Raw genomic sequence first — 26,599 nt, 5'->3', positions numbered from 1 at the left:
TCCAACTCTCAACATCTTCAATATGTAATATATCCAAACAGCTACAGCACTTCTCTGCAATGTTTCCCAATTTGCCGTTCATTGCAGAATTCTAGAGGTCCTTGGACACTGTATACAGGTAGAAGAGGTGTAATTTGCTTCAGTTTTAGAGAGAAGTTTGTGGTGTCTCGTCAGTATTGCTAGCTTCTCCTGACTGCAGGTAGGCACAAGGGCGACCACCCATCCTTGTCCTTTCATCAACCGAAAATGTTCATTCCCTCAATTCCCAATTAGTTTGGGGATCACCAGAAGATTTTCCTGATGGTGAATGCGATGTTTGCAAAAATACCCCATATTGCCGTCATTCGTTTTGATACCACAGTGCCAGACATTTTCAACAGCTAGCTCTGCCTGGAGGGATGAAACCTGGCAACAACTAATTTACATTTCCTTGCTCCTCATATCACTCACCAACTACAATGAGAGCAATATATACAGCAGAAATGACGTTGAAAATGCCATTAGTCTCCTGAAAATGAGGTTGCAGTGCCTGTAACAGTTCAGGAGGATCTTGCATTTTGCACCAACTGGGTGCTCTGACTCCTTCAAGTGTGCTGTACCTGGAGAGAACAGCTGGTAGCCAAGGAAGAGCAAGGGGCCTTGTAGCCTGAGGGTCATTAAGCAAAGACTGGGAGAAATGCAGGAGGAAGAAGACAATGAAGGCCAGAGTGAGAGATCCCAGCTTAAACAAGGTCGTGTCATCATTCCTTTTCTCATTCTTTCTCACTGAAATATTTTACCTCACTTACCTCAGCTAATCTGCAAGATGAATGTGGAACCGTTCAAGGAATATTATTCTCCACTTCGTCATTCCAACTTCGGTCAGTAAGTTGAAGTATGTAGAGGATGCATGCATTTCTTCCCATGGAGCGAAAGAGCAGAAATTATTGACTTGCCTGCTGAAGCATATTGGAAAGTTAGCCCTAAACTCAATGTCCTCAAAATAAATCAAAAATAAACCAAAGCTAATAATGCCCCTTTACCAAATTTTCCCAATTATTCAATACTATCACCTGATAAAAAGGACCATAGCAAGATTAAGAAAAGGATTGACTAATTCCCAAATCTTGTGAGCTTCCTCTCACCAAAGGTAGCCAATGAAGTTGGAAGTCACCAATATGTCTAGTACACTAGTATACCTTTTGGACATGTGAGGAAAAGAGTATTCAAAGGTCACAACCTCAAACTCTGCCTAAAGTTCATGGTCTCACGAGCAGCAGTGATCCGAGTCCTGTCATAAGTATCAGAGATGTGAACTGGCAATGGCACTGGAACAATACCAGGACAGCTGACTGCATAAAATCCACCAAATTCACTGATAGATTTGGCAAGCCAATTTCAGGGTGCTCTCCCAAGTAATTATCATTGGCATTAAGTTGCAAATTCCATTCATTGTTTTCCTGTGAGTAGGTCACTTTGCTTGCATGCCCAATATTAAAAGTATGTGAAATTCAGTCCCCGTACAATTTCACACAGGTGGTGAACGCTTGCATGAGTTGAGACATCATGTTGCAACTGCACACGTCATTGAGAAGATCACACTTTGAGTATTGAGCACAGCTATAACTAGGATGTCAATAAGCTGAAAAGGATGCAGAAAAGATTCACAAGGATGTTACCACGATCATAAGACATAGGAGCAGAATTAGGTCATTCAGCCCATCGAGTCTACTTCGCCATTCAATCATGGCTGCTGATCTATTTTTCCCTCTCAACCCCATTGGCCTTCCTACTCCGAGTAACCTTTGACACCCTTCCTAATCAAGAACAAATCAATAAATCTCTAACTTAAAAATACCCAATTTCATGGCCTCAAAAGCTGGCTGCAGCAATAAATTCCACAGATTCATTACCCTTTGGCTAACGAAATTCCTCCTCATCTCCATTCTAAAGGTCCGTCCTTTTATTCTGAGGCTGTGCCCTCTGGTTCAAGACTCTCCCATTACTGCAAACATCCTTTCCAAGTCCACTCCAGGTCTTTTATTATCCAAAGGTATCAATGAGGGTTTAACTTAGCAAAGGCTGGATAGGCTCAGACATGTTTCACTGGAGCATTTTTCACTGGAGCACCTTCACGAGATGTATAAAATCACGAAGGGCATAGATAAGGTGAATGTTTCCAATCATTTTCCCAGGATAGGGAAGTTTAAATGCAAAGTGAGAGGGGAAAGATTTAAAAGGTTCCTGAGGGGCACCTTTCTCATGCAGAGGGTGGTGGGTACATAAAATGAACTTTAGGAAGATATTTGGACAAGTACATTGATTTAGAGGGATTTTGGCCAAATGCTGGCAAATGTATCTAGATCAGGTAGACATCTTGATCGGCAAAGATGCTTTGGGGCGAAGAGGCTGAATTACTCAATGAGTTACTCCTCAGCTGACATTTCTATGATATTAGAAATATTAGACCCAGTGCAACTTTATCTTTTACAGTTCTCTTGTTAATCTTTTTGGGAAATTGACTGTAATATTATCTGCATGTTTGAAGATTTCAGTTTGAAGACATGTCTTTGTGCTTGTGCATTAATGGAAACGTTTCTAGAAAACTACCATTATATTCTATAGATTAGAGATGACTACAGATGCAGCTTTAATTGTTGGTCTTTTATGAGTTATGATTTTTTTTTTTTTACCTTTTATTGCCTAGCAGGTTCTTTCTCTGCAGATTCTGTGTGATCCCCTCAGTATTATCAGTATTTTCTGCTTTAATATCGGATATTTTGCATCTCCTGTTTTCCCATTGTATAGTTGCATTAGCTTGCCACAAAGGCCTGGACCCCAGGATTGTATTACCTACATTATCTCAGTCGTATTCCCAGTGTACAATTTTTCTCATTCTTCCTTTCAGCTGTACTTGCATGCTTTAGTATGCTGAGTGTTCTACCATTACTGTTGTTCTCCAATGTACGTTTTAGTTTGGTATCATTTCCAAAAATCGAACTAGATAATGTTAAAGTTCCAGATCCAAGTCAGCAGTTAGAAATAATGAGAATGATTGTGCCAGGCAATCAGTGTGTATGCCATAAACCAAGGAGAAATAAAACTTTTCCAACATATTCTTTCTTCAACATTTGTTTTTGTTCCTCAAATTTAGACAGGTTTGCACATAACTTTTTCATGTGGAACATAATGATTTGTTTTCAGTGAATACAAGTCAGTATTTTGTAGGCTTCACCACAGACCATTTGAGGTGTCACATACTCAAAGCAGAGAAAGTGTGATTTGTGGGTCAGGCATGACGTTTTCTTATCTGAATCCATTGAGTCCTGATTTTGCCAGGTTATCATACACATGATCTCCTCGTGTACTTATAATCATTAATTCTGTTGTGAGATGGAAAAGTTAGCTTAGTAAGTCTGCACTTGCCAACAATGATAAATGTTATCACTCGGAGAAAAATCTCCACTGAAAGGAAAGCTGGGATTGGTGATGAAATATTGTCAGCAGCAGAAATGACAGATGTGATGAATGAGGAGATTAGTAAAGTATGAGATAGAGACCAATCCTGTCTTTGTGTCGGAGGAGAGGGACTGGTGTGGAATAAAGAAATGGGGAAAGAGTCATGTTTACCATAAACAAGGTAAAATATTAACCAAACATTCCAATAAAAGAATGAAACTTGGGTCACCATTAGCAGTAAAGTCCCCTCACCCCGAAGATGTGCCTCACTGTAATTTGAAGGTGTGAAAACGCACACCTCCAGATTCAGATCGGGTTTCTTCACAGCTGTTATCAGGCAACTGAATCAACCGACCATAACTAGAGAGCAGTGCTGAACTACTATCTACCTCATTGGTACCTAAAGGGCCTGTCCAACTAACACGACTTTTCAGCGACTGTCTTCGACGTTCAAGCTCGAGGGCACTCGCCTGAAAAACCTCGAACTGGATCGACCGTCAACACACACACACACACACACACACACACACACACACACACACACACACACACACACACACACACACACACACACACACACACACACACACACACACACACACACACACACACACACACACACACACACACACACACACACACACTAGGCAGGGGTCAGGGAAAGCGGGTGAGCGCTGTCTGAAATTCACACCCGCAATGAACAGGAAGGTAAAAGACGGCTGCCACAGTGTGCGGTAAGTCCTTTTGAGGGGACAGAGGCGGGAAAGGAGTGGAGACACTTTTAAGAAGCCAAACAACTTTTTATAAAGTTTAGTGGGCATTTAACATTACTGATCGGTTTTCCTTGGTCCTGAAAACTCCAATGAGCCAATTAAAAAGCCCGGTCAGCAAAGGAGATTGCCTTTGGCTACCCTCGACTGCTTATAACACCATAGCGACCCCACTTCACTGCACTACGAGTTCAAAAGAACCATGCCGACCAATTTTTACTCACGGAAAATGTTTCAGCATGCTGAAAAATTTTCCTCGACCAAACTGAGGCTGCGAGTATGCGGGAACTTCCCTCGAGCATGAAGGAGAGTTCCAGTGACCTCTTAGGACCACGTGTCGACCATGCTGCGAGTTTGAGTTGAGAGCAAATTCTTCTAAACTCGCAAATTAGGTTGACGCAGTGGGACAGGCCCTTCAGACTATCCTTGGTTGGACTTTGCTGGCTTTACCTTGCGCTAAACATTAATCTCTTATCATGTATCTATACACTGCAAATGTCTCAATTGGAATCATGTATGTCTCTCTGCTGACAGGATAACATGCATTAAAAGCTTTTCACTGTACCTCGTGACAATAAACTAAACTGAAACAGAACATTTATGGTAGTTCATTATTACTGTCAAAATACTGGAATTCCCCATCTAACCATTGTGAGATAATTTCTACCACTGATACCGATGGATTATCGTTGATTTTTATCAGCAATGCTATATTCAAAGAATAGGTATTTTAATAAAATGTAATATAGGTAAGATAGGTAGTCTGATTTATAAATAGATCTTTACAAAGCAAGAAATTCAAAGTAGTAAATGTAGGATTGCGGTAAAAGTCGGAATCGAGAATCACTTGAAGATGAGAGGATGTGAATGAAATTCTCAGGATTGAAGTAAAAGCCGCATGATAAAGATACACTGAGCACATTAAACAAAGAAATCAAACAGTGAATGGATCAAAAGGTCTCTATATGTCTTCCAAAAATGAAAGATATCTTTCATCTGGTAGAAGTCAGTGAAAGGTTTTATTTTAATGAAGCAAATGCAAATTCAATAAAGCATTTCCCATGTATGAAAATAATAAGAAAAATGATTATCTATGGGTTTCAGATGCCTAATTTGAGAATAATAAAACTTATTTGGCAATTCTGAATTAATTCCCTCTTCAGTTAATACAATATATTGTAAAATTGCCATGCTTAATAGGAGTGCTGAATATATTGATATTCCTTTTAGTTCTGCTTCTGAAATTGATTACATTGATGGATTTCTAAATATTAATGTCTAAATGAATGCATTGTGCATGTTGGGGAAATTGGAGAGTTCCTTTTTATGTTTGAATTGTGATTGAATGGAACGATATGGGCAATCGATTTATAGATCAGAAGCATTTGAATCATTAATATACACTACTGCCTGGCAAAAAAAACATTGCAAATTAAAATATGTAATTTTTAAAAAAGAGAGAAAAATAATACAGCATGTATTCCTGGCATTTTACTAAACTGGCCTCTGAGGCTGGTTGAGTTCTGACAGTATTCTTTGGGGGGGGGGGGGGGGGGGGGGGAGGTGGCAAAATATAATAAATCAGTCTACCACTTTATTTTTGATTTGTATAACATGGTCCCAGTTTTTAGTGAATTGTTTAGAGATTTGCTTGTCACCAAAGTTGCTTGGTTTAAATTAGACGGGAATGTTAAGATTTGCATAACTCCTTTATAATATGGAAGCATCTGTCATTATGGTGGTGGGCCTAATACCAATTCTATTCCCCACACTGAACTAATTAAACTTCTCCATGATGTACAGTGGTGATTTTAGATGAGATGCTTGGCTGCACTTAATTTGCCATTATGTTATTACAAAGAGGTGAAGAAAAGCAGATTGGCCTTCGAAATACTTGAGATTTATCCAGTTGTGGATTAATTAGCGATTTTTCTCCTTCGATATTTCTCAGTTCCTAATTTCTGGAAAAATCAACTCTATGAAGCACCCATATACTATTGACAAATACTTTCATCCCCCTATGTTTTATAGTTTTAAAGTGGTCGCCAAAACTGAAATGATTAGAATCAAGGACTAAACCAACAGAAATCAAACTTGGGTTTTAAAAATCTATAGCGAATAATAAAAGAGAAATATTACATTTATATATTATCTTTCATGAACTCAAGGCTTTGCAAAATGCTTTAAATCCAATTACTACTTTATGAAGTGTAGTTGCTGTTAAGACTATATTTGTTAGCAAATTTCAACTGGAATCATACAAAATGGTGCAGAAAACATGGTGACGTGTTCTATTTCAGTGTAATCTACTATTCCAACACTTTTGTACTTAAGTGTGATAGTTCCTCTGTAAAGTAGGACTTGCTGAACTGTATGCAAAAAAGGAATTTCACTGTGCCTGGGTACATGTGGCAATAAAGTACCATTGAATCACTGCTGCTATATTAATTGGATTAATCAATTTACACATGATAAACTTTTTTTTTTAAAGGGCATGTGTTAATGACGAGATAATCTGTTTAGTTATTGAAAATTGAAAATCTGCAAATGGTGGAACTCTGAAATAGATACAGAAAAGGCTGGAAACTTTCAGCAGGTTATTGAGTGCCTTTGGAAAGTGAAATGGATTAATGTTTCTTGTTGAATACCTTTCATGTGAACTAAGAATTAAAGGTACAAATTTTGCATTGAAGAGATCGTGGAGGAGGTGCTTATAGGACAGAGGACAATACCTCCATAAGGGGGATGCCAGGAATTATTGAATTATTCAATATGAAAATCAAGCAGTGTATGTGGTACAGCAAAGCAGAGTTTAATGTTTTAAAAACACAAATGTGGAACGAGTGGCTTTTGATTATAATTAAAAAGAATATAATAATAACATTTTAGTTTATAAATATAAACAAAGTCATTGCTTAAAGGAAACTGCCTTAGTATGAATTAAAAGTGCCAAAAAGACAACTTTAGCTGTATTCCTGCTCCTCCCTATGCCTGTGCTTCCTCTTCTAAGCTACACTTTTACATTCATTATTATTGGTATTAATCACAAAAACAAATTCTGAGCCCGACAAACCACCTTCACCTCACAACCTTTTTCTTTCATCACACTAGTTTAATGACTGTCTTAAGTTCCTGGGGCAAGCTGCCATTTTGACAGAAGGGTTTTTTTTTTTTGCGTGTATCTAGGCTACAGGTGGTTACTGTAGTTATGTACACTTGTTTTCATGGTGCACTTAGTGCGCAGCGGGACCTGCAATTTCATTCTTCTTGCCGGGAAAATGCTCGCATGTGCTATTCTGAAGCTCATATGGTTTCAATTACTTTTGGATGGTAATGCCAGAAATGGGCTTTGTGTGTTTGTCCTGTGAGAAAGATCTGGAAGGCCCGACATCTGCTTCTGATTATTGCAATTGCAGGTTGATAGAAAGAGGACGGGGTGAGGTGGGTGGGATTTCCTTCCGGTGCTTTCGCTAGTGCTATAATATGCTTCACTTATGTAGCTGGTCTTTTAATCATTCTCTCTCACCAACATTTGGTCTAAATTATGACTTGCAATTAACCTTCTGAGGTCTTTCTGGAATATGTCAAACAAACCTCGGCTTCTAACAGTCTTCCTCCTTCCATATTTAACATGCACGAAATTTGAACAGTTAAGCAATAATTAAAGAAAATACATTAATATCAGAATATTGAGTCTTGTGTTCTTGGAGCCAAGAACAAATTGTAGCTCTGGAGCAAGATTTCCTATTCCCAGAATGACAAAACTCTTGGGGAAAGCATTCTTTTTCCAATAACTCATTTTCAGCATGCACAGAGACTGCGGGGAAATCTAATGATAATTGTTTAACTGCATTTATTGTTAACCCTATAGTTCAAAGCCTAGCTGGTATTATTACAATACCTACATTAGATTGCAAATTTATATTTAACAGTCTTTTTGTGCTTTATAGTGGAGTTTTTTTGAAATTTCACTCCAGTGACTTGGAGGGAATTCCCCTGTAATGTTGAAGTGTAGACTCTGAGAGATTTTTTTGATCGCAGATCTCCTGTTACAATAAAACATACAAGTTTTGTTTGTACCTGGCCCATTGATTTAAATAGAAGATTTCAGATCTCTTTGAAATGAAAATCCTATTAATACAGTTATGAGTTTGGAGAATTTAAATTGATGAAATGTAATCACTGCTGAAATTAAATCTTTGGTGAAATTAATATTCCACAAATATTTTTTCCCAGTTTATTGCATTTATAAGAATCATTTTTGTGATTGCGCATTGATTGTTTTACTGATTTCCATGATAATTTGGCCATTTTTATTTGTTGTCCTTACTGCAAACTGGGTCCTGTTTGCATAATATTAGAAATGTGGGCCAATTTTGTTGCTCTTTGTCCTCCACCAACAAGAAGGATAGTGAAGATAGTGCTTGTAATTTCCAAGTTTTAAATTGGCAACGTATTGTGGATTGTGGATTAAATTTCAAGTTTGATATCCAAGGATAGATACTTTATCCACCCTCCATGACTGTTGACTGCTGCTGCTTATTCTGATGCAATCCTGTTCCGCTGTGAGGAAGAAGAATTGATTCTCTGCCAGTGTACAGTAATGCCTCACACCCCTGTTGACGAAAAGCGTAGAACAGCACTTGCACCAGAAGCCATTGGCATAGGCTTGCCAATTTATCCAAAGTATTAAATAATGCATGGAGATGAATATTGAAGGAGGGCTGAGTACACTGGAAATACAATATTGAAACAAACCTATGATTGCACTTAGTTCAGCTTCCACATTATTCAGGAACGTTGAATGCATTTCCAAGATAACAGTAGTTCTACTAATAAAATGTAAAGTTGTCACATTTTTGTAAATTTGGAGAAATTTGGTCGTCAATACTTTAAACAAAGGCTAAATAAAAATGCAAGAACTATTCCTGAAACTTTGTCACGGTACTGATACGTGGATTTTCAATTTTGTGTTAAAAAAATCCATCTTTGGTGGTCGATCATTGAGAAAACTGTCTTTCACCTATAGTCCTAATTTAGCATGGTTTTAAAATAAGTAACCCATATTTAAAATAAGTGCATTCTTGCCTTCAGTTTGAAAAATACTGCCATAGACCACATGGACACTTCATTTGCACATTCAGATGGTTTGTGATTTTTGACATGAATAAAATCTCGAAAGGAGGATGTGTGTGTCCACCTCCCTTTCCCATACTGATCCTTTTGTCCTGGGCCTCGTCCATTGCCAAAGTGAGGCCACATGCAAACTGGAGGAACAGCACGTCATATTCTGCTTGGGTAGCTTACAACCCAATGATATGAACATTGAATTCTCCAATTTCAGGTAACCTCCTATTAATCACCCCCCACAACCCCCACTTTGTCCCCCACACCCCACTCTCCTCCCCTGTACCCCATCTAGACTCCCATCTATTTCTTCACTCCGCCCTGCTACTTTCCTACCTGTAGCTTCACAATTCAAAACGCTTTCAACCATCTATCAGAACTATTGTTCAATTACTCTTTCAATTTAATTGTTCTGACCATCTATCACAGAACCATCAGAGCTTTCTTCTTCCCCCCCCCCTCCCCCCCCCCCCCCCCAGTCAGTCAGTCTGAAGGAGGGTCTCAATCCGAAATGTCCCCTATCCTCGTTCTCCAGTGATGCTGCCTGACCGACTGAGTTACTACAGCACTTTGTGTCCTTTCAAGGATATGTGTCATGCAGGTTGTTGTCATATTCTGACCAACAATGGTAACACTTACATTTATTAATATGGTAGGTTGACAAAAGTGCTGGAGAAACCATGGAATATCTATGGAGGCAGCATCTATGGAGCGAAGGAATAGGTGACGTTTCGGGTCAAGACCCTTCTTCAGACATATGATGTACACCTCTTCAGACCCTTCTTTATTAATATGGTGGTCTTTACACAACCAACAATTGTTGGAACTTGAGCTTTGTCGAACAGATAATGTTTAGAAGTAACAATCTAAGCAATGTGGCTGGCTTCTTCTGGTGGAGCGAAAGAGATACACACAAAGACACATTTCTGTGACTATGTATAACCCTAAGATTAGATTAATTATGTGTAGCCCGCTGCTAGATATTTACTTCTGAACGGAACTATCTGCCTGCTCAAATACAATATTGTTCATCATTTATGGCCTATATCTTTAATTACAAATACAGTGTAATCTAAATTCCTGAGATTAATGCATGCAATTAATGTCTGGCTGTAGGATCTTTGATATAAACTGCTTACCAATGAGTAATATTAAATAGTTAGAAGCAAAATATATCTTGCAGCAGGTTATCGATTGGCTGGGCAGGTGGGCTGACACATGGTTAATGGAGTTTAACACAGAGAACTGCGAGGTGTTGTATTTTGGGAATACAAACCAGGGCAGGACCTACACCATCAGGGCTCTGGGGAGTGTTGTCGAGCAGAGGGATGTAGGTCCATAGTTCTTTGATAATTGGGCGGTCAAGAAGGCTTTCGTCGCATTGGCTTTCATCAGTCATTGAGTATAGAAGTCGGAGGTGAGGTTACAGTGTACAAGACAGTGGAGAGGCCACATTCAGAATATTGTGTTCAGTTTTGGTCACTCTTCCATAGGAAAGATGTTGTTAAGCTGGAAAAGGTGCAGAAAAGATTAGCGAGGATTTTGCTGGGATTCAAAGGCCTGAGCTAGAGGGAAAGACTGAGCAGGCTAGGACTTTATTCCTTGGAGCGCAGGAGGTGAGGAGTGATCTTACAGACGTGTACAAAATCATGGGAATAGAAGGGTAAATGTACAGTCTTTTGCCCAGAGTCGAGTAATCGAGAACTCAAGAACATGTTTAAGGTAAGAGGGCAAAGATTTAATAGGAACCTGAGGGGTGACTTTTTCAACACAAAGGGTGGTAAGTGTATGGAACAAGCTGCCAGAGGAGGTAGTTGTGGCAGGTACTATCACAAAGTCTAAGAAACATTTTGACAGGTAGAATAGTACATCGATAGGAAAGGTTTAGAGGGATTTGGGCCAAATGCAGGCAGATGGGACTAGTGTATATGGGGCAAGTTGGGCCGAAAGGTGTGATTCTACCATGTATGACTGTATGACTGTGATTTAATTTAGGGGTGCATTATGTGCAGATAACTACTTATATTTTGCTTGTAACTATTGTAAAACATGCCATTGATTTTGAACATTTTTACATTGAATAATTCATGATTGTGACTAAGCTTTTTGAAAAGTAATTGTAATATATTGTTTTCCTGTGCTTTGGCATTTTTAATAATTTCATTATGGACATGACGAACCAATGTTTTAGTTTGTGTTTTTATATTGCTTGTTTATTGTATTGTTTGCACTTGTGTCTTTGTGAACTTGCCACCATTTCACCATCACGAAAGGATGTTGTGCATGACAGTCATTTGTTCCCCTGCGTTGTGCTCTCTGTGCATCATCTCTATCGTTTGGGTGGTTGACAGCATTTTCCAGTTTAGAAAATGTACAGAAGGTCACAGGAAGAAACAATGAAGAAGAATCAGTTCAGCATTAGGTCATAAGTGATAGGAGTAAAATTCGGCCCATGAAGTCTACTCCACCATTCAATCATGGCTGATCTATCTCTCCCTCCTAACTCCATTCTCCTCCCTTCTCCCCATAATCTCTGATGCCTGTACTAATCAAGAATCTATCTACCTCTGCCTTAAAAATATCCACTGACTTGACCTCCACAGCCTTCTGTGGCAAGGAATTCCACAGATTCACCACCCTCTGACTAAAGAAATTTCCCTCCCATCTCCTCCCTAAAAGAATATCCTTTAATTCTGAGGCTATGACCTCTAGTCCTAGACTCTCCCACTAGTGGAAACATCCTCTCCACATCCACTCTATCCCAGCCTTTCACTTTTCTGTATGTTACTAAGAGCATCACCATATTTTTCTTTCTAATGGTGCATTTCAATGAGACTTCAATGTTTGCAGTGCCACTTGTCTAAGATTGCTTACAGCCCAGTTATAACTGAACAGTTCAACAAAAAAAAGTAGAAAAAAATAAAACGTATCACTTATACTTTCTGCCACTTCATCAAGACCAACCTCCTCACCACCTCGCCAGTATTTGATGCAGTTGACTGTAAATCTTTGGTTGTGCAACACTGGGAATCTCTCTATAGGACTCTCGTTGAATGAAGTGTAGAAGCCTCCAGCAATGATCTTTCTCTACTTCTCACCACCAGAGTTACCACACATCTAATTAACTCTTCCTCATTTGTGTGTTTTATTCATTTTTTTGAAAATATTGTTTTAGCTTCTGTTTACTTGCTGATGGCAGCCACTCCTGCATTTTTCCCATTTTACTCAACAGTCTTTGAGCTCTCATAGATCAGACTGACATCCAGCCCTGAATGTGTCAGAATTGTCCTGCAACTCAACATACAAAAGACCAGAGCTTACATCACAACTTTTGTTCCCTTGCCACTGATTCCATCTTCATCCCGTAGCCTCAGTTGTTTGGAACCTTGGTGGTCTGATTTGTCTTGAAGATTCAATGTCCAGGCCATCTCTTAGATTACCCTCTTCTGCCTTTTCAACATTACTCTCTGTGTCTTCCAGCCATAAATTTTTCAGGACCATCCCCAGACACAAAGCAAAAACAATTTTACTTAAACATCCATCCACATAGCTGTGATGGAAGGCCAAAAAAAAAACTTATCTCTCCACTGCACTCCCCCCCCCCCCCCCGATGTCAGAGTCAAAGTCAAAGCCCCCGGCTGGCGATGGCGATTGTCCCGCGGCCATTGAAGCCACGCCGGGTGGTGCGAGGTCGCACAACCCGCGGGCCATTCCAGCCGCGCGGGGCGGTGTAGTGAGGCCCCGCGCTAAGCTCTTCAACCCCGCAATTCTCATCCGCGGGCTGAAACTCATCGCGCAAAGCAGCGTTCCTCTACCTACCATACACCTTGTTCAGTTATGTTTAATGGAATTTAACTCTCAGAAGCTTGAGGTGCTGCACTTTGGCACGTCAAACCAGAGCAGGAATTACACAGTATATATTAGAGCCCTGGAGAGAGTGCTGCAGAACAGGGAATACAGATACATGGTTTTCTGAAAGAGGTGAGTCAGGTGGGCAATGGAGAAGAAGGCGTTTGGCATGCTTCCCTTCATTCGGAAGGGTATTGACTATGAAGTTGGGATATCATGATACAGCAGTACTAGTTTTTGGTGAGACCACACTTGGAGTATCATGTGCAGATCTAGTTGCCCAGATAAAGGATTAATATTAGGTTGGAAAGTGTGTAGTAGAGATTCACCAGGAGTTACCTGAGCTTGCATGCTTATGTTTTAGGGAGAGGTTGGATAGGCTGGGTTTTGTTTTTCAGGAGGCATGGATAAGGTGAAAACTGAGGGTCATCAAGTGACAGTCCCTTGGCCCAACTCGTCCATGCCAGCGAAGATGCTCCATCTAAGCGAGTCCCATTTGCCCACATTTGACCCAAATCCCTCTAAAACTTCCCTACCTGTAGAAGTGTCTTTTTAATGCTGTTGTCGTGCCTGTGTTAACTACCTCTTCTGGCAGCTCATTCCATATACCATCTGAGTGACAAAGTAACACTATAGGTTCCTATTGAATCTTTCCACTCTCATCTTAAACGTATGCCCTCTGGTTCTTGATTCCCTGATCCTGGATAAAGGACTATGTGCATTCACCCTATTAATATCTGTCATGATTTTATATACCTCTATAAGATCACCCATTAGCTTCCTGCACTCCAAGGAATAAAGTCCTAGGTTGTCCAATCTTTCCCTATCGTTCAGCTCCTGACATCATCCTTGTAAATCTTTTCTGCACTCTTTTCAGCTTAATGATGTACTTCGTATTAGCAGGGTGACTAAAACTGAACACAATACTTCCAATGTGGCCTCACCAACATCTTGTACAACTGGAATCGAGAATAGATTAACAAACATGAGGGCACAGGCTTCTGTGGTGAGAGAGGAGAGATTTACATGGGACCTCAGGGGAAACTTCTTCAATCAGATCATAGTCCATATCTGGAATGAGCTGCCAGAGGAAGTTACAGAAACGGATACAACCATGACCTCTAAAAGATATTTGGACAGATTATGAAATTGGGATTAGTATGCCAACTGTCAGCATAATCAACGTAGACTAAAGGTCCTTTTTTTCCATACTATGTAGGTCTATGAAGCTGACGCTGGCTGTGGATTCAACAGGAATGATCCTTAGGCAGGTTTTAGGACATTGGTAACACAAGTTTGTGGGTGGGTGGGTGTAAGATAGGGGACAAGCTAAGAAGAGAGTGAAATCTGGAGTTAGTAAAAGCACTTTAAAACATTTCAACCAGGTGAGGCTTGTTTATAATAGTTGCTTTATTATTTTTCCTTACTTTTTTTGGTGTGTGGAGATAATTCTAATTTTAGTTAAGGTTATTTTAATACGTGGGTTAATAATTTGCAAATCTGTCACTGTTGATAACATTTCTTCAAGAGAAATTAGGAGAAAACAGAGTACTTTTAGGCCATTTACAGTTTTAGAATATACATTGTTACTCTCAGCTCTGTTGCTGACGATGAGAACTCATGAAAAGATGCTTCTTTCAGTAAACTAATGGCCAACCTCTTCCCTTCCCCCAGCACATCTGTTGGGATGCATGTGGAATGTATGTCAGATCTTGGAAATATTTCCAGATTTTTTTCCTTGTGAATGCCATTATGATACAGAGCTGGAATTAATGTCAGTTTCTGGCACATGTGAAGCTCACATGTAACATGATCTTATATAGCCATTCAGTCATCTGTATTTTAGATTAGAAGGATTGTATAGAGACTTAAAGCTAGCGTTATACATTCCGCTTCAGTAACTTTCTGCAATTTATTCAGAAAGCATCCCATAAGTGTTAATTAAAAATGTTTTCTTTTTACTGTTGCAGCTTACCTTGGAGCTGACATAGGGATAATAGACTCCACCTTCAAAGTTATTTTTGCAAATTGATCATTGCATAAAGAACAGCAGGTGGTTTGGAACCTTTATAAGGTTTAGGAAGTTAAATTACAGCATTAAACCACAAGATCAAAAACGATAATGGCTGTTGAATGTAATTTGTTATCCTTTTGAATGTTTCATATCTTGCAAACACCATTTGTAATTTGCAAATTAATGTTGAGTGTTTTTTTTCGATTCCATTCAAGCTAATGTTTAGGTTCTGTAAATTCCCCAGTACAACCTTCATTTGGCAAGAGTGGATTTTTTTTTCTACTGCTGCAAGTTGTTCTTTGGGTGCCTTCTTTCATTGAAACAACCATTCTCCAGAATTTCATCCAAGTTGCCGTGGAAAACTTCAGACAGTAAACATTGGCCACTTGAATTGTAGAAGCATTCTAAATTCACCCTAAACCAATATCCAGGCCTTGTCCATAAAAGAGCTTTACAGCTAAAATACCATGTAATGATTTTTGATTAGCTCATGGAAGGTGTGAAATCAGATTTGAGTCTCTGCAGCTGTCAAGTGGAGGTCCCATAAAGCTGCATTAGACAGTGACCAAGCCTGAGAAATATCTAGAGCACATTCCTCAGTTCCAAACTGTGTGTGTTGTGCACTGTTCATCATGTCTTGTGAAAATAGCTTAATATCTGTACTGTGTGATTTTACATCACAAAATATAAAATAAGTTTGTGCACTTTCTAAAAACATAACAATATTTCTGTCAAAATACCAGTGAAACAATAAAATATATTATTTTCTCAATTTGTCAAGAAAATTCTGCTTTACCAAAAATAACCACCTGCTTCTTCTCACTATATGTTAAGACTTTTATGTGCATGATAATAACGTGCATTTCTTACTAGATCATTTCAACTCACTCAAGGTGACACATGGTTCTTTTGCCATCATTCGTAGTCCATTGATTTTCGGAAGCGATAAAGCGGTAGTTCTGTTTAATAAATTAATTGTAGCTTTTCTATTCTAATTTTTATTTCCCAAACATTATATTGCATGGATCAAAAACGAAGAATGTAATGTTCCCTGGCATTTGAGTTTTGGCAGCATTTTGAATATTATAGGTGTGGTTGCTTTATTTGGCCTTAAAGATACAATTTCTAAAACATTGAATTTTCCAATTCCAAGGTTTCTGCCCTCATACAATGTTAAAACTGCCAAAAGATTTCCAAATATGAATTGTATGATAATTTCTACCAACTTCACAGAACTATGACCAAGTCTTTTTGACATCTTAACCTTGGCAGCCCAGATTCTGATATAAACGATGATGCATCCAATATGCCTGCTAGATTGGGGTGGAGTGATAGATGCTATTGATTCATTGAAATATTTGCACTCTGAATGTGAAAAATAGAAGGTGAATCAAGCTATATTAGTGACATGAGTTCTTGAAGTGAACAAGACTTTTAATAAATTATGGAACATTATTGAGGAGTATTGGGGGTCATATTTTCAAAATGAATATCCATTCTTATTTCTCCAAAATCTAACATTGTTAGCATTGACGTGTAAATATTCACAACTATTACAGCATTTTTTGAGAAATACTTTAGCGGTTAGTGGCTAGTATCTGTTCTGAACTAATTCAGGTAGATTATATTTGAGGAAATTCCATATTTGCGAAAATTCAATAACAGTGATCTAGATATGTTCAAATGGTTGCTAACTAACTAAAAGAAACGGCTGTGATCAAGGTCTAATACAGCTTGCATCTTTTAAATTACATGTTTCTTTCATATTATAAAGTATGTTTTCTGTACAAAGTTGATTTAACCAGAAAAGCACAGCAGATTATGCTGTATCTGAAAGAGGTAAATAGGATCATAGATATTTTTTCACATGGAGCACTGTGGCCGTACCTTAGAATTGTATCACTGAAAATCACTTCAACGTGAATCCTTTCCACCACCAACACCCTTACCTCTCTGCACCTTCCTCTCCCCTTCGTTGTTCTCAATCCTTTAAAACAAAAGTGACTGTGATCCTGATCATGGAGATTAATTTAGGTATATACTGAAGCAATTACCTACCTATCTGCCTGCATTCAAGCATTTGCATTTTTATTAAATTTGATTTTCAGCTTGCCCCAAATGCACTGTAGAATTGAACCAAGATGAATTAGTACAACGATGAAACATATAAGTTTGCAAGATCAGCACTTCTACACAGTTAGACTATAGGTGCAGGAGTAGGCCATTCGGCCCTTCGAGCCTGCACCGCCATTCACTGTGATCATGGCTGCGGTGTGATCATGTGTGGTGTGATTCAATGTGATTATGGTAAAGGATAATTTAGAGCGGTGAGCACAGGACTGTACTATATATTCTGCCGTATTCCCATATGGATCTTATCAACATTCCTTCTAATCATTAGAAATGCCTATTATACATAACAGTTGGTTTGTAAGAGCTCCAGTGCCCTTCCCAGTACTGAATTATTGAAAACTCACATTGTTGTTGTATTCCTTTTATAACCATAAGCGTTTATTATTTTTGCAGGTGTACGCCCCATCAGCCAGCACTGCCGATTATAACAGGGATTCGCCTGGCTACCCTCCCTCCAAGCCTCCGTCCAGTTCGTTTTCTAGTTCATTCTTTATGCAAGGTGAGTGTGTCTTGACTTAAATCAATTGATTCTTTTAAAGAAAAGTTTTCATATTTTTGTCTTTACATTTGATGGCATTTTGGGGAGGGTAAAATAACGAGAAATTTGTCTTTAAATGTGTCCTCATCAATCTCTTCTCATCTCCTTATTTATGTTCATGATTTGCGCCCATCTATTACCCAGCAACTGCGATTGTGAATGAACCATCAAACATTATACTCTTAGTTGCAAACCTAAGCAGATCTGTGTACCAGCTCATCAAACCAATACCAATATTAGCATGTGGAAACAAGGAATTGCAGATGATGGTTTACCAAGGATGGTTCACCAAGGAGTAACTCAGTGGGTCAGGCAGCATCCTTGGAGAATATAAATAAGTGATGTATTGGGTTGGGGTCCTTCTTCAGACTGATTGCAAGGAAGGCAGGAAATAAATCTAGAAGAGTGGAGTGGAGAATCAGTCTGACGAAAGATCCTGACCCTTTAGACTTTAGAGATAGTGTGAAAACAGGTACACGAGGGACAATTTACAGTTTTTTTACCCATGCCAATTGACCTACAAACCTGTACGTCTTTGGAGTGTGGGAGGAAATCAGAGCACCCAGAGGAAACCCACGTGGTCTCAGGGAGAACATACAAACTCCGTACAAACAGCCCCCTGTAGACAGTATCGAACCTGAGTCTTTGGCATTGTAAGGCAGCAAATCCACTAATGCATCACTGTGCAGCCTGAAACGTCACCAATCCCATGCTCTCCCAGGATGCTGCCTGACCCGCTGAGTTTCTCCAGCATCTTGTGTCTTTCCTCACTAATATTAACATGGTTGGTTTTATTGGGAGGTGCTTGTGCATTGCCTGTTGGGAAGAAAACCATATTGCATGTTATATCATTATTGCCACATTTGTCACCAGCATGTGTAATATATGCAAAAATAATTTCACTGTGCAGTCGCATATGTGAGAAATAAAGCACCATCGAGCCAACTGAATGGCATTGTACTCTGACCCAAACGTCATTCTTGAAATAATTCTAATAAAACTAGTCACCGCCAACAACAGACACATAAGTGAGAATTTAATTGTTCCGTTGCTGGTTCATGTAATAATCAAACTCTCGACTCTCTTAACTCTCTTAACTCCTGGTTCTCTTGACACGATTTTTGATTCTATTGATTCTTGACTTCAAGAACAGGAAATAATATAAAACATAGTAATATTAGTAGAAACATAGAAAAATGGGTGCAGGAGTAGGCCATTCGGCCCTAAGAATCAGCACCGCCATTCAATATAATCATGGCTGATCATCTAAAATCAGTACCCCGTTCCTGCTTTTTCCCCATATCCCTTGATTGAGCCCTAAGAGCTAAATCTAACTCTCATAAACATAGTGATTTATTGATTTAGTTTAGAGATACAGCGCGGAAACAGGCCCTTCAGCCCAGCGAGTCCGCACTGACCAGCGATCCCTGCATATTAACACTATCCTACACATACACGGGACAAATTACATTTATACTAAGACAATTAAACGTACAAACCTGTATGTCTTTGGAGTATGGGAGGAAACTGGAGATCCCGGAAAAAACCCATGCGGTCACGGGGAGAACGTACAAACTCTGTACAGACAGCACCCATAGTCGGGATCGAACCCGGTTCTCTGGCACTGTAAGCGCTGTCAAGCAGCAACTCTACCACTGTACCACCATGCTGCCCTTAATACTAACAAATACTTTATACTAAAAGACTTTTCTTTAGCATGCAAGTTAAGAAAGATCCTCTAATGTTGAATCGGTACTTTGTGTTGAACCCACCCCACATAGTGTTACAATCAATCATTTCTTCTTGCCCACTCAGCAGTATTAATAATGAAGCAAGCATCAGTTACCAACAAAATCTTATATTTATGTAGATCTTTTAGAGCCACAAATGAAAACAATGTTCTTCACAGGGGGATTATAGAGAAAGATGTAATGACACAACAAGGTATTGTAGTTGGGGACCAAACTTTCAGTGGAAGAGGTAGGTTTCAAGTGTCACCAAAGAGATGTTATTAAGGTTTAAGGAAGGAAATTCCAGAGCTGAGGGCTGAAGCTGCTGATGTTGATGCCCTCAATTGTGAAGTGCAGAGGTTAGAGATGCATAAATTTAAGTACGTTTTTGAGTTGCCACCATCAGGATGAAATCAGAGATACTTGCAATGTGTTTGGAATCCTTTTGCAGTTATTTATGTATGGTTTGTTTTGCCTATTTTCTACATTTCCAACTGTAGCTCTTACATTACTGGGCAGGTAGCATTAACATAGAAACATAGAAATTAGGTGCAGGAGTAGGCCATTCGGCCCTTCGAGCCTGCACCGCCATTCAATATGATCATGGCTGATCATCCAACTCAGTATCCCGTACCTGCCTTCTCTCCATACCCTCTGATCCCTTTAGCCACAAGGGCCACATCTAACTCCCTCTTAAATATAGCCAATGAACTGGCCTCAACTACCCTCTGTGGCAGAGAGTTCCAGAGATTCACCACTCTCTGTGTGAAAAAAGTTTTTCTCATCTAGGTTTTAAAGGATTTCCCCCTTATCCTTAAGGTGTGACCCCTTGTCCTGGGCCTCCCCAACATCGGGAACAATCTTCCTGCATCTAGCCTGTCCAATCCCTTAAGAATTTTGTAAGTTTCTATAGGATCCCCTCTCAATCTCCTAAATTCTAGAGAGTACAAACAAAGTCTATCCAGTCTTTCTTCATAAGACAGTCCTGACACCCCAGGAATCAGTCTGGTGAACCTTCTCTGCACTCCCTCTATGGCAATAATGTCCTTCCTCAGATTTGGAGACCAAAACTGTACGCAATACTCCAGGTATGGTCTCACCAAGACCCTGTACAACTGCACTAGAACCTCCCTGCTCCTATACTCAAATCTTTTTGCTATGAAAGCTAACATACCATTCACTTTCTTCACTGCCTGCTGCACCTGCATGCCTACTTTCAATGACTGGTGTACCATGACACCCAGGTCTCGCTGTATCTCCCCTTTTCCTAATCGGCCACCATTTAGATAATAGTCTGCTTTCCTGGTTTTGCAACCAAAATGGATAACTCACATTTATCCACATTATACTGCATCTGCCAAACATTTGCCCACTCACCCAGCCTATCCAAGTCACCTTGCAGTCTCCTAGCATCCTCCTCACAACCAACACTGCTCCCCAGATTAGTGTCATCTGCAAACTTGGAGATATTGCCTTCAATTCCCTCATCCAGATCATTAATATATATTGTAAATAGCTGGGGTACCAGCACTGAGCCTTGTGGTACCCCACTAGTCACTGCCCGCCATTGCGAAAAGGACCCGTTTACTCCTACTCTTTGCTTCCTGTTTGCCAGCCACATCAATACTGAACCCCCAATGCCGTGTGCTTTAAGTTTGTATACTGATCTCTTATGTGGGACCTTGTCGAAAGCTTTCTGGAAGTCCAGATACACCACATCCACTGGTTCTCCCCTATCCACGCTACTAGTTACATCCTCGAAAAACTCTATAAGATGCGTCAGACATGATTTACCTTTCGTAAATCCATGCTGACTTTGTCCAATGATTTCACCACTTTCCAAATGTGCTGCTATCCCATCTTTAATAACTGACTCTAGCAGTTTCCCCACTAACGATGTTAGACTAACTGGTCTGTAATTCCCCGTTTTCTCTCTCCCTCCCTTCTTAAAAAGTGGGGTTACGTTTGCTACCCGCCAATCCTCAGGAACTACTCCAGAATCTAAAAAGTTTTGAAAGATTATTACTAATGCATCCACTATTCCTGGAGCTACTTCCTTAAGTACTCTGGGATGCAGCCTATCTGGCCCTGGGGATTAATCGGCCTTTAATCCATTCAATTTACCCAACACCGCTTCCCGACTAACCTGGATTTCACTCAATTCCTCCAACTCCTTTGACCCGCGGTCCCCTGCTATTTCCGGCATATTATTTATGTCTTCCTTAGTGAAGACGGAACCAAATAGTTATTCAATTGGTCCGCCATATCCTTGTTCCCTATGATTAAATCACCTGTTTCTGACTGCAAGGGACCTACATTTGTTTTAACTAATCTCTTTCTTTTCACATATCTATAAAAACGTTTGCAGTCAGTTTTTATGTTCCCTGCCAGTTTTCTTTCATAATCTATTTTCCTTTCCTAATGTTCCCTGCCCTTTGTCCTCCTCTGCTGGTCTCTGAATTTCTCCCAGTCCTCTGGTATGCTGCTTTTTCTGGCTAATTTGTACGCATCATCCTTCGCTTTGATACTATCCCTGATTTCCCTTGTTATCCACGGATGCACTACCTTCCCTGATTTATTTTTTAAGCTAAGGATTCGACCAACCTTTCACTCCATGGTTGGGCTTGCAATGTCAACTTATTTTTCTTATAATTTGGCCAAGATTGTGCTTTTTCGCAGTTTGTTTGAAATGAAAAAGCATTCCACACATGAAGATAGCCAAAAAAAGCTGGAATAACTCAGCAGGTCAGACAGCAACTCTGGAGAAAAGGAATAAGTGACGTTTCGTGTCGAGACCTTTCCTCAGACCTCTAGACTGAAGAAGGGTCTCAACCCGAAACGTCACTGATTCCTTTTCCTCAGCGATGCTGTCTGACCCCCTGAGTTACTCCAGCTTTTTTTGTTGTCTATCTTCGGTTTAAACCAGAATCTGCAGTTCCTTCCACACATGAATATTGTTTCGAGGTCTTCTTGCAGTTCTAAATTAACAGCACATTGTAATTAAGAGTTCAATTCCAGCCAAACAGTCAGCAGGAATGCTCAATTAAGAATGTTTTAGTGGGCTTTTTTTGTTTCTGAAAGAGTCACTCTAATGACCTCTCTTTCCAGATGGGCATCACAATTCCGATCCGTGGAGTTCCTCTGGTGGAATGAATCAGCCCACTTATGGAGGCATGCTGGTAAACTCTTCCCAGGTTCCACAGTCCAGCAGTTACTGCAACCTGCATCCACAAGATCGCCTGGTAATTGCGGTCTCCTACGTATTGGCAAATTGCTGGCAATATTCTTAAATGTTATCTGTGATGCTCATCTTTTCGTCCTGTCTGCCCTACATTTTTGATTCACAAACTGCAATGTTGTGCAGTCACAGAATAGAGAAACAGGCCCTTCAGCCCATGCCAGCTATCAAATACATCTATAATCACATTTACAAAAAAATTGTCGATAGCCTTCCATATCTTGATGATCAAAATACTTCTTCTGTTGAAAACAAACACTTCTGTTGTATAATTTCTTAACTTTATAGTGCATATGGGTTGATCTGGATTAAAAGCAACTTTAATTATAATGAATTGGAGCATTACTGTGTTTATTCTTCCTCCATTTCTCTGAAGAAACTAAATTATTTCATGGTTGGAAATGCTTTTCCTTTGGACCCAGTCCTTTTGTGAGTCCGTTGAATCAGTGAAAGTGCCAAAGGCGGTCAGATACTATCCTCTTCTCATATGTCCATAAATATCTGCTCCAACTAATTTTGATTTCGCCATAATAAAAGGACACGGACAAATTGCAGTTTAAATCCTTCAGTCCAGCTGAGGCCGTACAACTTGACATAAGCTGCAAAACCAAACCTCCTGGCTATGTATGCTACATTAATAAATTATTTTGCCACAGTCACACCACAAACTGGGTGTTGCCCCTTATTTTTAATTTTATTTCTATTTTTTACCAGCTAACAGAACTATATGTATGAATGTGTGCACATTGTGCTGTTCAGTCATTTATTTCCTGGCACATCCTTCTACTTACATTCAAAACATATTTGAAATCCACACCTGCGATTACTAACAAACTTTTTATTATTTGTCCCTTATCTGTTCTACTGTTTTTCACAATGTAATGTTGCTGTTAGACCTTCTCCTTTCAAAAAAATCACTCAATGGGGGGAAAAAAAGGGCAAAAGACTATATGAGAAAACCAAGGCATTTCTTATATTAATGTACTTTAACTATTGAAGATAAATATTTCTGTGCAGTTCCACAGGAATGCCTGCTCACAGCTACTTAAAACAATGTGCATTTAATTAAAAATTGATCCAAAAGTTCTGTAAATTGTTATTTTTATTTCTTCCATGCATTTTTATAAATATTTGCTTAATTTATTTTTATGTAAATCAAATACAGCTCTTCAATGTAAGCCCATGGGGGTTCTATCTGGGTGGGCTGCTTATCATGGAAAAAAGTGTTTTTAATCTCGGCTTTGAGCCCAGTGAGTGCACTGTTTAAAAAAACACACACAAATGAAAGAGTACAAACTAAAGGCCATTTGGCTGAGGAACGTTGATTTTAAGTATTCCTAAAATAAAAAAAACATGTTTTGACATTATTACCAACAACAGTGAAGTTATTTTACGATTCTTTTAAATGTGCATCCAAGACGATACACACATCTAGCATGGTGGAGGTGCCACTTTTTTTTAATCAACCCGTGCAGTAAGTGGCTTTGGGGTTTCAAATAATATTTTTGCATTCAGTTTGAATGCAAAGTTGAGTCACTCCTTTTAGAGCTCATCAAAACTGTTGCTTTTCCATTCTATGTACAGATGTTGGACTAATCCAACTGGCATCAACATTTATCCATTTTATTTTTCTCTACTTTTACTCTAGCCTTACTGGTTGTTTATGACTGCTATTTTTTTGCAATGGAAAATAAGGTGGCCCTAATGGGAATTTATGGGGTTTTTTATTTTTGCTCTAGGATATAGATATATTTTTTAAAAAACAATATATCACTGCATGAATATCTCCACTGTTCTTTCTGCAGCATATATTACCCAGTTGCAGTTTGTTATAACTACAAACAAAGTAACATACCACAAGGAGAAAGCATATACCATTCCAGCTTACTGAATGGCAATGATGTGCCAGAGGGAGGATTGTTTTACGTTTGTGAATAATTCTGCCCATTGTCGCCAGAATATTGCTGATAAATACAGTGAAATTCTCTGAAATCCTATGTCTCTTTGCTAATTCACTGCATCCTTCCAAACTCCAATATGGGGGAGCATTAGACTTGTCCTTTACCCCCACTCCCCCTCCTGCATTTGACCTTGCCTCATTAAGGTAGCATTTTTGTTCAGAAGTCTGAAGAAGGGTCTCGACCTGAAACATCACTTATTTATTTTTTCCAGAGATGCTGCCTGGCCCGCTGAGTTACTCCAGCATTTTGTGTCCATCATTGGTGTAAACCAGCTTCTACAGTTCCTTCCTACAAAATGTTTCACTAATAGTTTATAGGGCACTGATTTTTGTAATATAAATTATCAGGATCTCCTCTTTTTTTGACGAGTGTTTTTTTTTAAAGATTTGATGAATTGGGGATCTGGTTACAGTTCAAAGTTGACCTTAATATTAATATGCTAAAAGGTGTCCATATTTTGTTTTAATGTAGGTAAGTGTGCTGTCAGGCAATAAAAATATCACCAGAACTGATAAAATGGCATGTGATGGAAGTAGGAAGGAAAGCAGAAATATCTCAATTAGTTTCACTGTCCTGTGTTAACGAGAGCAAGAATATCAGCAAATGTTTGAATCCAGATGAATAGATCTGAAATTTCTTCATGAAAATGCCCAGATGTTGGTGATAGGTGAAAAAACAGGTTCAGCCATGGTTGCAATACAAGTTTGAAATCAGTCTGGTTTGTAAGCAAAATTAATTATGGCCTAAAAAAGCACATTATTTATAGTAATATTTTATACAGGTATTAGATCATGGTGAGATTTGTTCACATAGTCAGTGAGTCATTAGCAGAAAGGCAGTAACTAAAGATATTTGCCTTGAAAGCCAAGGGGTAAATTATATTTATTTACTCAGCAAGTTGTTAAGATTGACAGTAGAGTGGTAGCATGTTAAAAAAACATTATTCAGTAAGGAAATTGAATAACCACCAAATGGGCATTGCAGAAATGAGTTTTAGTATGCCTCTGATTGGCTTGTTTTTTAAAAAAATACTATAGGCAAACAATGCAGAGTAGCTATAAAATACAAACGAATATAACATGAAACCTGAGATCAAGATGGTACTGAACATTGAACACAATTAATATATTCTTTTTTCATTTATTTCCATATAATGTACAAACCTGTAAACCACAGAATTACACGTCGCACTCCTCAACGAACATCAATGCCAGCCTCCCACCTATGTCCAGTTTCCACCGCAGTGGCACAAATCACTATGGAGCTTCCTCCTGCACACCGCCAGCCAACGGAACAGACAATATCATGGGTAAGGTACAGAGGGGCAATGTAAATTGTGTCTTTTGGAACTTGGGGAGTGGGGGGCACAGTGGGTTGGTACAAATGCAGAGAATGATGGTGTTGTTGGAATTGATGAACAGCTTTGCTGACTGCCCTAACTCTTTACAGTTTGTTGAATCTTTCTGCATCAATGAACTCAAACGAATTAATTCACTTCACTGGTCAAGGCAGTAGGATTGACTATTTAAAGCAATGGTAAACAACATGACTGTAATACCTGTCTATATATCACTATTGTACAAAATAAAAATATAAACAATATATCTTGCCCCAAAATCTAGCAAATGAAACATTCTTGAAGAAGAGAGGTTGGACATTTTAGTAAAACAAGATATGGTAGTTCTGGTACTTAAACATCTGTTTTGTCTATACACATATAGACATCTTAGCCCATTTCAATCAAGTTTCCAGATTTTCTTCCACATTTATAATGGAGTTGTGACTGAATGGGATCCATGTA

General features: G+C 39.1%; 1 protein-coding gene across 16 annotated transcripts in view; it reads left to right on the top strand.

Annotated features, from left to right (window-relative positions):
• Positions 1 to 26,599, top strand: part of tcf4 (transcription factor 4) — a 618,702-nt gene that overhangs the window by 524,741 nt on the left and 67,362 nt on the right. For all 16 annotated transcript variants that reach the window (XM_055662660.1, XM_055662829.1, XM_055662572.1 and 13 more), the window contains 3 exons: positions 17,725 to 17,830; positions 22,708 to 22,841; positions 25,975 to 26,107. In XM_055662660.1, coding sequence (XP_055518635.1) covers positions 17,725 to 17,830; positions 22,708 to 22,841; positions 25,975 to 26,107 — 373 coding nt within the window. The remainder of the gene's footprint in view (positions 1 to 17,724; positions 17,831 to 22,707; positions 22,842 to 25,974; positions 26,108 to 26,599) is intronic.

Source organism: Leucoraja erinacea, chromosome 1 (assembly GCF_028641065.1).
Source record: "Leucoraja erinacea ecotype New England chromosome 1, Leri_hhj_1, whole genome shotgun sequence".
NCBI classification, from domain to species: domain Eukaryota; kingdom Metazoa; phylum Chordata; class Chondrichthyes; order Rajiformes; family Rajidae; genus Leucoraja; species Leucoraja erinaceus.
Note: the sequence above shows the minus strand (reverse complement) of the source record. Positions and strands in the feature narration are given on the sequence as shown.